At 48.9% G+C, this 13,207-nt stretch overlaps 3 protein-coding genes across 4 annotated transcripts in view; all 3 read left to right on the forward strand.

Annotated features, from left to right (window-relative positions):
• The window catches only part of LOC130514085 (type-1 angiotensin II receptor-like), a 61,618-nt gene extending 59,205 nt beyond the window's left edge, over positions 1-2,413 (forward strand). The window contains 2 exon segments of the mRNA XM_057013447.1: positions 628-1,427; positions 1,430-2,413. Coding sequence (XP_056869427.1) covers positions 731-1,427; positions 1,430-1,815 — 1,083 coding nt within the window. The 5' untranslated portion in view covers positions 628-730 and the 3' untranslated portion in view covers positions 1,816-2,413.
• A 196-nt stretch (positions 2,414-2,609) lies between these two features.
• Positions 2,610-6,114, forward strand: cpb1 (carboxypeptidase B1 (tissue)). The gene is made up of 10 exons (XM_057013444.1): positions 2,610-2,735; positions 3,123-3,198; positions 3,285-3,409; positions 3,478-3,577; positions 3,651-3,857; positions 3,931-4,041; positions 4,159-4,249; positions 4,759-4,961; positions 5,524-5,608; positions 5,745-6,114. The coding sequence occupies exons 1-10, from the start codon at positions 2,671-2,673 to the stop codon at positions 5,930-5,932; spliced, it is 1,251 nt and encodes a 416-aa protein (XP_056869424.1). The 5' UTR covers positions 2,610-2,670; the 3' UTR covers positions 5,933-6,114.
• Positions 6,115-7,034: 920 nt separating this feature from the next.
• On the forward strand, positions 7,035-12,984 carry LOC130514086 (glycogenin-1-like). Of its 2 annotated transcripts, XM_057013448.1 has the most exons (8): positions 7,035-7,191; positions 9,014-9,149; positions 9,251-9,425; positions 9,492-9,654; positions 11,288-11,414; positions 11,940-12,156; positions 12,524-12,562; positions 12,817-12,984. In XM_057013448.1, the coding sequence occupies exons 1-8, from the start codon at positions 7,185-7,187 to the stop codon at positions 12,964-12,966; spliced, it is 1,014 nt and encodes a 337-aa protein (XP_056869428.1). In that variant the 5' UTR covers positions 7,035-7,184; the 3' UTR covers positions 12,967-12,984. The 2 variants fall into 2 exon arrangements, with proteins under 2 accessions (XP_056869428.1, XP_056869429.1); XM_057013449.1 differs by lacking the exon at positions 12,524-12,562.
• Positions 12,985-13,207: the final 223 nt, after the last annotated feature.

The following is a 13,207-nucleotide window of genomic DNA, read 5'->3' on the forward strand; positions in this document are numbered from 1 at the left end:
CCCTGCTGTCCTGTTTGTTTAGGTGTGTGCTGATTAGAAGTTCTCATGCTGGGTACAATGTATCTCCGCACACCGAGGGCCTGAAACGTGACATGTCTTTTGCAGGGACTGGAGGCTCACCCCTCTATTTTTCCCCTCCCCCTCATCTCCCCTCGCCGCTCCCCCGGCACCTCGGTGTTTAATGGTGTTATCCAAACTCGCACTTTGCCACGCAGTCTTCATTAACGCGGGCCGTAACGCAAAAGGCATAAATGTTCTCCCTTCCGGCTGCTGACGGTCCACCCAGATGGACGGGCCATTTAATAAAGAGACTAGACTTTTTACTGTTGCCATTCATTAGCCAAAAGACCATTTAACAGAGTAGGGAAAATGAAGTCTGTCTGAATAATGATGCTTCAAAGGGCATTTTTGGAATATTGAATAACATACAACATCTGTTTCTCGTGGCTTCCTGTTTTACAGAAATAACATAAAGCGTCAGGATGGCTTTAATGTGCAGGTCTTTAATGAGCTGGTGGAGGGTGAGCGCTTTCCTGGGTTCTCGTTTGGATTAGGGTTTATGGACCATGCCAGCAGTAATGATGGCTCTTCCCCTAGTGACTTTTTGTTGTTCTGTTTCTTTTATAGGACTCACTAAGACCCTCGCCCAAGGCCTGTTTCAGTGGCGACAGACGCGCCCTGCCAACAAGCCCCCCCTTTAAAACAGGATCAAGCACTTGAAAAGGGAAAGATGGAGAACGCAGGAAATGCGACAGGGATAAAACTAACATGTGGCATGTCGGGAATCCTGGATATCATCTTTGCTCTGGTGCCCATCGTCTACGCCAGCATCTTTGTCATCGGGGTGGTGGGAAACAGCATGGTGGTGGCCATCATCTACTGCTACATGAAGCTGAAGACGGTCGCTAACATATTTGTGCTCAATCTGGCCATTTCGGACCTCACCTTCCTCATCACCTTGCCCATGTGGGCCACCTTCACCGCCAGGGGCTACCACTGGCCCTTTGGGGGGTTCCTGTGCAAGGCCAGCGCGGGCCTGGCGATCTTCAACCTCTACACCAGCATCTTTTTCCTCGTGGCCCTCAGCATCGACCGCTACCTTGCCATCGTCCACCCGGTGCAGTCGCGCCGGTTCCGCACCATGGTCTACGCGCGCATCACCTGCGTGCTGATCTGGCTTTTTGCCTTTGTGCTCAGCTTGCCCACGGCACTGACCAGAGACGTGCTCAACATCATCAACTTCAACAGGACGGTGTGCGCCGTCCTGCACAAAGACATCGAGGAGAGCAAGAGTTTGGCGGAGCTCCTGCTGGCCATCAGCCTGATGAAATTCCTGCTCGGCTTCTTAATCCCTTTCATCGTCATCATTACCTGTTACTGCCTCATTGGACGGGCACTGCTAAACGCGCGCAGCATCCAGAAAAGCTCCCGTCCCGGGATGACGAGGTGCTGCGCATGCTCGCCGCCGCCGTCCTGGCCTTCTTCCTGTGCTGGGCGCCCCATCAAGTGTTCCACCTGATGCAGGTCTTCACCCAGCTGATCAAAGTGCAGAACTGCCCCCTGCTGGACATAATCGACACCGCCATGCCCTTCACCATCTGCATCGCCTACGTCAACAGCTGCATCAACCCCATCGTGTACGGCTTCGTGGGGCGCAACTTCCGCAAGAACCTAGTGCGCCTGCTGCACTGCTCGCCCAGCGGGGCCGCGGGGCCTCACCCCAGCATCAGCTCCAAGATGAGTGCGCTCTCTTTCCGCGTCTCAGAGGGCCTGAGCCTCACGTCCAAAAGCAAGGCGTCCCCTGACGTGAAGTGAGGAGAGGGAGGGTACAGAGACATTCCATACGTGAAAACCCTACTAGATTCCCAAGCACTGAATCATGCAGCCTGGTGAAAAACGTGTATGTGTTGCTGTGTCTGACCAAACGACTTTGTGCAATGTTTATCTGCAGAACAATGAATTGTGAACCATTATTATATATGAAAAAACATCCCAGGCTGAGCTGACAGACTACATGTTGTCCACCCATTGTGTCTCTCACTATACGACCATTATTTATGCATTAGAAATATATTGCAAGACGTGTAATGCATGTAATGCAGTTTGGTGGCGCCACGTTGGAACAGTGCTCATCTGAGACGTCAGAAAAGATAAAATCCATTCCTGCATGTATATATGTAACAATATCAAATATTTAAGTTTGTATCTGTGATTCCACCCCAGTTGCCGTCAGATACTGTATGTGCTGACCCAAGTGATGTGCTCCCCCTGGAAAACACACAAATGGACACCTCAAGCACAGCTGCTGGCTGTAAATACTTTTGGTGGTTGTCTTTGTGATATTTAAACATGTTTTCTTACTCTGTATGTTCTGTGAATACATGAAAATCTGAATAAAATGGGCAGAAATGGCGTTGCTCTTTTTCAGGTCTCTCCTCCATCTGAACATCTGAACATAACATTATTAAAACAAAGTGACCTTGGCCCAAAGTTCCCCTCAAAGTAACTCTATCAATCATTTATGCATCCTTCAGATGAAAACAGCAGGAGCGCGGCCGTAGAGGGTCCAGGGAGGATGTGTGGCGTGCTTCCTGGGTGGTGATTGGTGGGCTGAGGGCAGGTTGGGGTTATAAGTGCTGGCTGAGAGGCGAGCTCAAACTCACTTCCAACATGAGGATCCTCCTGGTTTTTGGATTGGTGGCTGTTGCCCTGGCGGAGATCACTCGCTTCGAAGGGTAAATCTATATCTACAGTGAAAGGGGGGGGCTCGTCTCTTTAAGATTACAGTGCGCTTTATTGACCTGCACCCTGGCTGCGGCCGTCATGCCTTTCCTTTGGAAGTATTCTAAGAATTTCAAACCTTTCCCGGTCTTTGTCATTTAATTTCACTCACAAAGGTTCTTTTGTTCACCGGTAGTTCAGAGCTGTGTTAGTAAAATTCCTCAGGAGTGTAACCCTTTACCTGCTGCCCAACCGTTATTAAGAAAGAAAAATCTGGGATTTTTTTTCCAAATCTTCCCCGATGAATTGAATAGAACCGAGCAGACAGCTCTGTCTAAAGCAAGGAGGTCAGAATAATACAGAACTTTTCCTCTCGCGTGTGTCTGTGTTCCTCCATATAGCGAGAAAGTCTTCCGTCTGCAGCCCGTGCTTGATGAGCATGTGACTGTCATCAAAAACCTGGCTCAGAGCATCGAGGTATGAAATGTCTTCTCAGTACAAACCAATTTCATGTTCGAGGATCTCGCAGTTCTTCAAGCCTGTGACTTTGGCGCCATCTGCAGCTTGATTTCTGGAACCCCGAGAGCGAGAAGCAGGTGGGCATTGACATGGATGTGGACATCCGCGTGCATGCCCAGTACCTGGACCTGGTCTACACCACCCTGGAGCAGAGTGGCATGGAATACGAGTAAGTCTCAACACAAATTAGACACGTTCGGGCCTGTGCATCTTTATTTATGCTGAATGGGTTCCCAGGATCCTTCTTGAGGACCTGCAGGCTGCCGTTGATGGCCAGGCTGACAACAAGCCCTCCCCCCGAGCTCACAGCTACACAAAGTACAACACGTGGGCTCAGGTATGACGGAGGAGCCGCGATCGCTGAGCACACAAACCTCAGCGGGGTTCTTACTCGGAATCTCTCATTTCAGATCCAGTCCTGGATTGCCTCCATCTCCACCTCCAACAAAGATCTGATCAGCAAGGAGGTGATCGGAAACACCTACGAGGGTCGCCCCATGACCCTCCTCAAGCTCGGCAGAAAGTCTAGCTTTGCCAAGCCCGCCATCTTCATGGACTGCGGCATCCACGCCAGGGAGTGGATCTCCCCTGCTTTCTGCCAGTGGTTCGTCAAAGAGGTGAGGAAGCACAGCGAACGGGAGTGACGGGCCTCGGAACGTTGATCACGCCGTGTCCCTCCTCTCCCCTCAGGCTCTGTCTACCTTTGGCAGCGACGCTCAAATGACCAGCCTGCTCAACCAGATGGACGTTTACGTCCTGCCTGTCTTCAACATTGACGGCTACGAGTACACCCACACCAACGTGAGTTACATCTTTGGCCTGGCCAATGCCCCTTCCCCCTGCTGCCGCCCCCTTTGTCTGTTGATTTGTTGCGTGAATGTGTGACGTGCTTACTTTGTCCACTTTATGGAACTATAGAACAGGATGTGGAGGAAAACTCGCTCCAGGAAGTCAGGAACCAGCTGCGTTGGAGCTGATCCCAACAGGAACTTTGATGCTGGCTGGTGCAGTAAGTTCACATGAAATCGGCTGTTCAGTGAGGCAACGATGGTCAGAAACAAATTTTAGCACCCGCATGTCAGATGTGATGGAAATTCCCAACACACCAATGCAAATAAATGATGATCATCAGAAGTAAAGTAAGATTAAAATAAGTAGTGACAACAATGGTTTAAGATTACAATTGTTGCTTTCCATTCGCGTAGTTTTGTATTTCAAGAAGAAAAAGTGAAAACTGTTCGGAAGACACTGAGAACAGACCGTTTCTCTCCAAAACGTTGCAACAGCGCCCCCGTCTGGAACAAAGTAGGGACAGACAGAGAGAGACTCAATAGCTTTCAATTTTAGAGAGTTAGCAACTTTTCAAATAAATTATACACCAAGCCTCCTCAGACACTTTTGAACATGGGCAGTTTTTCCCACTCATATTATTAAAAAGCCTTTATCCTGCATAAAGCATTGATCTATGAAACCCTCATGTTAATCAAGACTTTTTTTTCCTCTTCTTGGCCGCCCCAGCTCTCGGAGCCTCCAGCAATCCCTGCAGCGACACCTTCTGCGGGTACAGCCCTGAGTCAGAGATCGAGGTCAAGAACGTCGCCAACTTCATCCGCAGGAACAAGGCTGTCATCAAGGCCTACCTCACCGTCCATTCCTACTCCCAGCTGCTCCTCTTCCCCTACTCCTACAGCTACAACCTGGCAGCACACCACAGCGAGCTGGTAACGACATTTTAGAAAGCATCTATCTTAATACCACGTGAAATTTTCTTTATCGGAGAGCATCTGACGCAAATGCGCCAGGGAAGGAACGGTCCCATTATCCTCTCCGTTATCTAAAGACCCCGCTGTAGCTGCCTCTTCTCTGCTGCACTCTCACGGCTGTTTTCCCTCTCACCGGGGTGTCCGAGGGTTGCTCATTTAACACTCACACCCCTGCGCTAACACCCTCTCCAACTGAGGCTGATCACACATCTCCCCTCGCTGTTCCTCCAGCGTAATTTGAGCTCTCCCCTGACCCTTTACAGTACAAAATAACTCTGGGGAGCTGTCAAAACTCATTTGTTCTGCTAGAAATATCAATTCCTGCAAGGGCATCTCTCTCGGGCTTTCATTTCCTGCTGGAGCCCACAGGAGGATTTTATTATCTGTCCTTAAAATCAGAACAACGCTTCTCCTCTTGGTTGTCGGTTTTTCTTAGAAACAAGAATTTGGGATTCGATAGCAATCACCTTCAGCTCATTACAACACATTGTACAACCTTTGTTTCTGCTCTGCATCGCAGTTGAAGGTTGCTGAGGGGGCAAGTGCCGCTCTGCGCAGCCTGTACGGTACTCGCTACACCAGTGGACCCGGTGCCACAACGATCTGTAAGTTCAATCAATGCTGCAGCTTCATTTGTGGTCGTGCATTTTTCTTTCACCCTGCTGCGGATGCACGAAGCACTCTTTCATGAAAAGACTTCCCCGACTCTGAATAACTCCCCTCTCTTTTGTCCGTGCTCAGACCCAGCTGCTGGTGGTTCTGACGACTGGGCCTATGACCTGGGAGTGAAGTACTCCTACACCTTTGAGTTGCGTGACACTGGTCGTTACGGCTTCCTGCTGCCCGAGTCCCAGATCAAACCCACATGTGAGGAGACCATGCTGGCCGTCAAGTACATTGCCGCCTACGTGCAGAAGAACCTCTATTAAGGGAGCGGAACTGCCAGGACCCCTGCCAACTCAGCTCCTCTTCACCAGCTCCCGGCTCCTCCAATCTCTCAGCCATCTCCAGCCCGTATCCATGGATACAGCCACCTCCCGCCATGTTTCCTCGCTGTGCTTGACAGAGTGTCAAGATGAGTGCAAACAATAAAATCAATGATCCATCCCCACATGCTGAATCAGTCTTTATGGATATATGATAATGTAATGTCTGACAGACTGTGTCTTTGTTTGATGTAAACACGCACGCACACCAAATCATGAATATATTAGTGTATAAAATAATGCCCCCACTTTTCCAGTCCATCACTAACATGTCTGTAGCTGCAATGAGTAAAGTGAGGTGAAATTTAACAACACACAGCACACAGCAACTCAGCGCAAGACAAAAAGTCCAACTATCATTCTCTGGAACTCTTTCTTGTTTTGCTGGCACGATCCCATTGATGGGGGGTATAAATGCTGCAAGGGGTTCAGTCCAGCAGCACAGTATGTGGCAGTACTTTGGCAGCATCTCCGGCTAAGCCAAGCAGCTGCCTGTGCATAGAAACCACAAGGAGCCAAAAAACAGCAGGGAATCAGACTGTAACAGAAGGTAAGGGGGGCATTTGTAAACAAAAGGTTAGCTGTTGTAGGTGGAATTTGATTTCTGCAGCCAAGGACATGCACTGATGCTCATATAAGGTTGTTTTTCTATATAAATACACACAAGTCATATGCTCTAATATCTTAAGTTCGCTTAAAGGAAGCCACAGTGGTGGTGGTCTTCTTCTGGCTGGTTCATGTCACTGTCATGTGTTCTAGGTTTTCACCTCTAGGTGGCGACAAATCACCGAGGACCTCAGCGCATATTATTGCGTCATCACTCTCACCTCGAACGTCCCGTCACCCGGTAAAAACGGCAACTGGCTTAACGTTCGCGCGTGTTTGAACGATCAAGACCGCAGAAAAAGATGTCGGCAGGTCACACGTGGTCTTTCTTCTGTGACACAAGCTCCAGATTTAAAAAACAAAACAAAAAAAAACCCCCGGACGCTCTGCATTCTGGGTATTGTTGTCCCTGGCGGACCGGCTCTCGAGGGGGGCGTGGAGGCTCGTGCTGGGGAGCAGGTGGGTGTGCGTGGAGGCGGTCACGTGACTGCGCGACCGGCTGCTGTCACTCGCTATAAATCAACCTCTGTGTGCTCGCTAGGTCCTTTTCTCACCGCAGAGCCGCCGAACAGTTCGGGCTCCTTCAGTCATGGCAGGTACGTCGAGTTTCAACCTTTTAATCTACTTGTTTTTGCCCCTCGTCCCAACAAGAAGCGGCGTTCAGGCTCCCCCCGAGTTTTTGAACGCGCTCTCAGATGTTACTCAGGGTTATGACTTTGTTTTAAGTGTTCGGTTGTGTCGTGTTTTGTTTTTGTTTGCAGTTAATATCAGCGATAAGTTGAGGACAGACATTGGTGTCTGGAGCTCTCAGCCACGTCTGAAATTCGATTCTAGTACATGGCAGTGACGTGAGATGGCAACTGTGATTAGAAGCCGCATGATGCGACTTCCTTCCCGTCATTTCTCACCGATTTTTAAAGCTGAAATCAGATTTTAGTTCAGATAAATTGCAGCTCTGGCTTTAACCCTCCTGGAATGTGACGTCAAGATGGGTCATGAATGCAGTGTAAAATTGAGAACAGTATGTGCAACTCTGCTATTTAAGGCAATGTGGGTAAGATTTTGTGGCACATACCGGCTAGAATAACGCCAAAAATGCTTGATTACCTATACTTCTGAGGACAAAACGTCCTATTTTCCATATCCTGAGGTTCATTGACAGAAATTGGCACCGGAAGCTGAAATTAAGTGGATTCAGGTGTGTAGAAAGATGGCCCCCATGGAAGGAGGGGGCCCGTCTGCGTTTATTCAAATATGTTATTGCTAATTGGAGAAAATGGTCATTGCTACCCTCATCTTATTTCTCAAAGGAAATCTTAGAAATATGTTTTCCAAGATATTTGAGACATTCTTCCTTGGCTGCAGCAATGAAAGCACATATCACTTAATCGGTGATTGTTTCTCATAAATCTAATTATAAAAGATGATCAGCTCTACAAAAACTTGCTTGGACCTGAGGTTTTGCAGAGGGAGACCATGTGGAAAGACAATATTGTTTGGTGCCAAATGAATCAGAATTACTGAACTGGAATAATGGGTGCCATGATTTACTCACACAGAGCCGGTGGATAAGGGCTTAACACACCCTGGATGCTTCAGATTGCAGTATTGCACCATTCTGTATCTAATGGGTTGCTTCTTTTTAGATTAACTGTTCCTGTTTTTTTTAGATTAACTGTTCCTGTTTTTTTTAGATTGACTGTTCCTGTGTTTCTTAAAGGCGGTGTGGCAAACGCAAGATGGAGCAGCTTTTCCTGACTGCACCGTCTCAGATTCACAGGCTGGTGGTTGTTGGGACATTTTGGCAGTTTGCAGCCAGACTCTCCTGGCCACCATCAGAAGCGCTGGTTGTGCAAATAAACTTCTGCTTTTACAAGCTTTTCAAACCGGTACTGCCGGTGCCTGACGTAAATATGCCAGAACGATGTGGAAAAAGTTTCCCCCGGGCTTTAATTTGTTTTTTCCAGCATCTGCACTGGCTGCTGTCATGAGACCTAATTGGAAAGAAAATGCTGCTTCAGCAATTTGGCTGCAACGTCAACAGTTGTAGAAGTTTCAAAAATGACAGAAACAAGCGACTATTTCTTATGTCAATGTGTGAAAAGTTGCTTAATCCTCTGGAGTGTTTGGCATTATGTCATGATTAATCATTTAATCTTTTCACACACACACCCTGCACAACTGCACATGCAGCAGCTTGTTCCCCAGGTTAATGATTTTTTAAATTTTTTGTGTGTGTGTTAATTTGCATTCAGGTTTCACGTTGCAGTTCATTTTCTACTTCTATCAATATAGCTGTGGATATTTTCTACGCGTCCTCTTGGAGAGGACCTGCTGATTTGAGCCATCGAAGTGAGGGAGGGGTAATAAAGTGAAGCTCTAGCAGATTGTCTAACTCTTCTCTGAATGTGTGTACAGAGCAGGCTTTTGTGACTCTGGCGACCAATGATAACTACGCTCGGGGAGCCATGGTCTTGGGCAAGTCCCTCCGCAACCACGACACGTCCAAGAAGCTGGTGGCCCTCATCGGTCCGGAGGTGTCTGAGCCTTGCCAGTAAGATGCCTCTGACTGGTTTCTGGCCCTGCACCCTGCTCGTGTCTGTCGTCCTCTGCCTGGGTCGCTGCGATTCATTCTATAGTCTTGTGACCCTTCAGGTCTGTGCTGAGGAGGATCTTCGATGAGGTTTTGGTGGTGGACGTGCTGGACAGCGGCGACACGGCGCACCTGGCCATGATGAAGAGGCCTGAACTGGGGGTCACCCTCACCAAACTCCACTGCTGGACTCTCACACACTTTTCCAAATGTGTCTTCATGGACGCGGACACAATGGTGAGACTTTGGTTTGGGTGTTACCGTGGCAACGCGCGTTTGACCTTTTGCTGTTGGCCGCCTCAGGTGCTGTCCAACATAGACGAGCTCTTCGACAGAGAGGAGCTGTCTGCTTCTCCTGACCCCGGCTGGCCCGACTGCTTCAACTCCGGTGTGTTCGTGTTCCGCCCGTCTGAAGAGACGTACGCCAAACTGCTGGAGTACTGCTCGGAACACGGCAGCTTCGACGGTGGGTCACTTGCCTCCTGCACAGGCGTAAAGTCGCAGCTGGACATGAGAAATACTTGGTCTGATCCTCTTCCTGCTAAAATGGGGGTGAGCCTCCCTGGGGTCTGGACAAGGCTCTGGGGGTGTTGGAGTTAAATCTGAGAGGCCCCGTTTTGACATTTGGAAGCTCCTGACGAGGTGCACTGTAACTGAACAAGTTTGATAGCAGAGGAATGTGGAATGTTACACTCAAACGCGTTTTATCTTGGGCAAATGTCGACTCTAGACCCGTAAGGAGGCAACTTTTATAGATTTACGACCTGCTCTGACATGTTCTTGGGTGATGTAACGGTTTAAATCGGCTTGAGGGAGGGCAGAGGGTGGGATTCTTCCTATAGGTTATTCTCTCATGACTCCTGCAGCAGATTGAGGAGACGCGATTGTGCCCGTTCTGTTGAATGCAATGGGAAATAGTCTGTTTTTTTGTTTGTTTTTTTTTTTCCCCACCAGTTTCCTGACTTGAGCGAAACTGGGATGATGGGATGGAACTGGCCTGCGCCTGAAAGCGCTGCCTCATTTTGGCTGCCAGAATCGTTGGAAGGAATTTGTCCTTCAGTTGCCGCGCCAGACAAAAGGATTATTGTCCTTCCGAAAGACTTGTTTTTGTCAGTGCACATTTATGTAACCCTCGGCGTCGGTTTACCCGCATTTTCATCCCCAGCATTTGAACGCACCGCATGTGTAGACACGCGATGGTGCGCTTTATAAAGTGGTTGTTATTTATAGCTTCGGACGGGCTTGTCATGTTTACTGGTGCATGAGTTGGACGTGCGTCGACCTCTGGCATTTAGTGGGACGCTCTACTGTACGGATGCTAACGTGCAGCTGGAGGGGCGGGGGGCGGCCGAGGAGAGGCGACTATTGTTGAACTTGGAGGGTCTGACCCGTCCACCTCGAGCCAAAGCGCCCCAGCAAAGTTATGTCGATGCACATTCCCGTCGGCCTGGGCCACCTGCCTCCCCGGCTTCGGTGTTCTGGTTTAGTCAGCTGTGGACACATTGATGTAAAAGCTGATCTGAACCGTCCTAATCCAGGCTCAGATGAGACGTTGTGCAACTCATTTGTAACCGACCCCTGAAACGCTAAAGGCTCCTTTGTGTCTGGCTACGCACGCAAGCCAACGCCACGAGGGAGAATTCGTTATTAGCCAGTTTTTATGGCTCCAATGTTGTGATTTGTCCTCGGCGGAGGGAGAACACATTTTGAGGTTCGGTCTTGCCAGTGTGTGTTTCCAACCCTCCAGTTTAACTGGCCTTTCAAAACAAACTCGGTCTTATCCAACATGTTTACGGGGATTCGTCAACCCTGGTGTTTTGTTTTTTTTGGCTGGTGCATCATGACGAGAAGAGGCAACTGCACCAGGATCAGTTAATCTCAGCCTGTCGAGACCTGAAGACGATCCATCTTTGTCCAGAAGAGGACTAAATCATCGCCGCTTTGGCTGCATTAACGCACGCGCACGTCATCACTAAAGAGGAGGCTGCTGACCGTCGGACGCGTTCCGTGCAAATACTGAAATATTCTGACTGATCTAAGGGGACATAAATGTCCTTTTATGCTTTTGGAGGTGGGAACACTAAAGCTTTTCTCTGCAGGTGGAGATCAGGGCGTGTTGAACGGCTTCTTCAGCGACTGGGCCACCGCTGACATATCCAAACATCTGCCCTTCATCTACAATCTGAGCAGCGTCGCCATCTACACCTACCTGCCGGCATTCAAGCAGTAAGTGTCAGTCGGGCAGCCAGTGACTGGTTCTGACTGGGAACTGGTATTCCGGTGGATCGGAGCGTCCGAGCTCCCCCTGTAACATCAGTAGCCGCTGAAATCTTGGGTAATATCCTTGAAGCCTTGAAGTAAGCAGATACTGGGGTCACATGAACGTGTTGCTTGGTGACGTTGAGCCAGGCGAGCGGCGTCCAGCGGGCCTCGGCGTGGCGGGCTCCGGTGTCCGCCGGCCGAGCTCCCAACAGCTGAAACCAGATCCCAAATTAGAAGGGGCTATTTCCAGGCCCTGTGTGTTTGCGTCTCAGCCTGGTGTTTATTGTGGGGCTCCATTTTGAACAGGACAACCCCTCCGTCATCGCTGCCTCCTGCCTCCAGGCCTCATCAACAAGTTCTTAGGTCGGGTATTTCCACAGGGCTGATTAACACGTGGCCGTCGGTTTGTTTGCACAACCGTCGGCCGGATCAACTTTGCCATAAGACAAACGTCCCCCGGGAAGATGAAGATTGTGACTCTCGTTTCAGGTTTGGTCAGAACGCCAAGGTGGTGCATTTTCTTGGGAAGAACAAGCCTTGGAGCTACACGTACGACCCCAAGTCCACACAGATTTCGGGAAATGTCTCCGACGCCGCTGCGCATCCCAGCTTCCTCCTGGACTGGTGGAAGCTGTACTCCAGCACTGTGGTGCCTGCCCTGCAGGAGCAGTTTGGAGACCAGCCCTTCCACTCCGGATGCGTGGAGGTGACCGAACGGCTGTCCAGCTTCAGTCTGTCATTGATTTTGTTGCTCCCTGGTCAGCAGCAGCAGCCATGATGGGAGGAATAACCAATATAGATTCCCCCAGATCATTAACTGACTTATTTCCAAAAGGTCAAATTCACTCTCATAGACTTGCACTCGCTGTCATTCTCATTCACCCATCAGACCCACTTCCTGTCCAGTCTTTGCGTCTCAAAACCACATCTTAACAATGTTGGCTTCCATTCTGACACCAGCTAGCTCGTCATCGTTCAGAACTGAAGCAACTTGCATATTTCATGTTGTGATCAGTTCACCTTCATTTCCATGCTAATGACCTTTTCTGTGTCTCCATGTCCGTGGTGTAAAGTCCCAGTACAGTGAAATAGTCTCAGATGAGAGTACACAGGTACGTGGTATCGGCAGCTTCTCTGGAGGTCCAGTGTGTGGAACAGGAAATGTAGACGTCTAGAATAGCACTATAAAATGATTGAATGAACCAAGAATCTGCCTCTAAATCCACCGTACACACACGGGACCTACAGGAATCTTCCTCTACATTGAATGTTTTGTTGATTTGGAAATGCTATTAATGGCTAGTTGTGTTCTGTGCAGCCTTTGAGTCATTTCAACCCATTCTGACTGTTTCTTTTAATTCTTCAGCACGAGAGCCATCCCACACAAGCGTCGGCTCTCGAACCCCAGCTGTCCTCCGAAGAGCGGAAGGAGAGATGGGAGCATGGTCAGGCGGACTACATGGGAATGGACTCGTTTGATAATATCAAGAAAAAGCTTGATACTTTCCTGAAATAAAGAGGCTGTGAAGAGCGATCGCTTTTTTTTTTTTTTTTTTAAAAGACAAACTACCAGCAGATGTGTCAAGATACTGTAAAACATTACACTTTTCTTTCTTACTGCTGATAAACTTATCAGGATACGTCAAACTAGAACTATCTATGCAAGACTCGCTGGTCACTAAATCCTGCTGCAGTTCTGCTGTACATTGTAGAGTCTTTCCATGGCATAAAGTAGGTATTTTTTCAAATTTTTTTTT

The sequence above is a fragment of the Takifugu flavidus genome, chromosome 17, assembly GCF_003711565.1.
Source record: "Takifugu flavidus isolate HTHZ2018 chromosome 17, ASM371156v2, whole genome shotgun sequence".
NCBI classification, from domain to species: domain Eukaryota; kingdom Metazoa; phylum Chordata; class Actinopteri; order Tetraodontiformes; family Tetraodontidae; genus Takifugu; species Takifugu flavidus.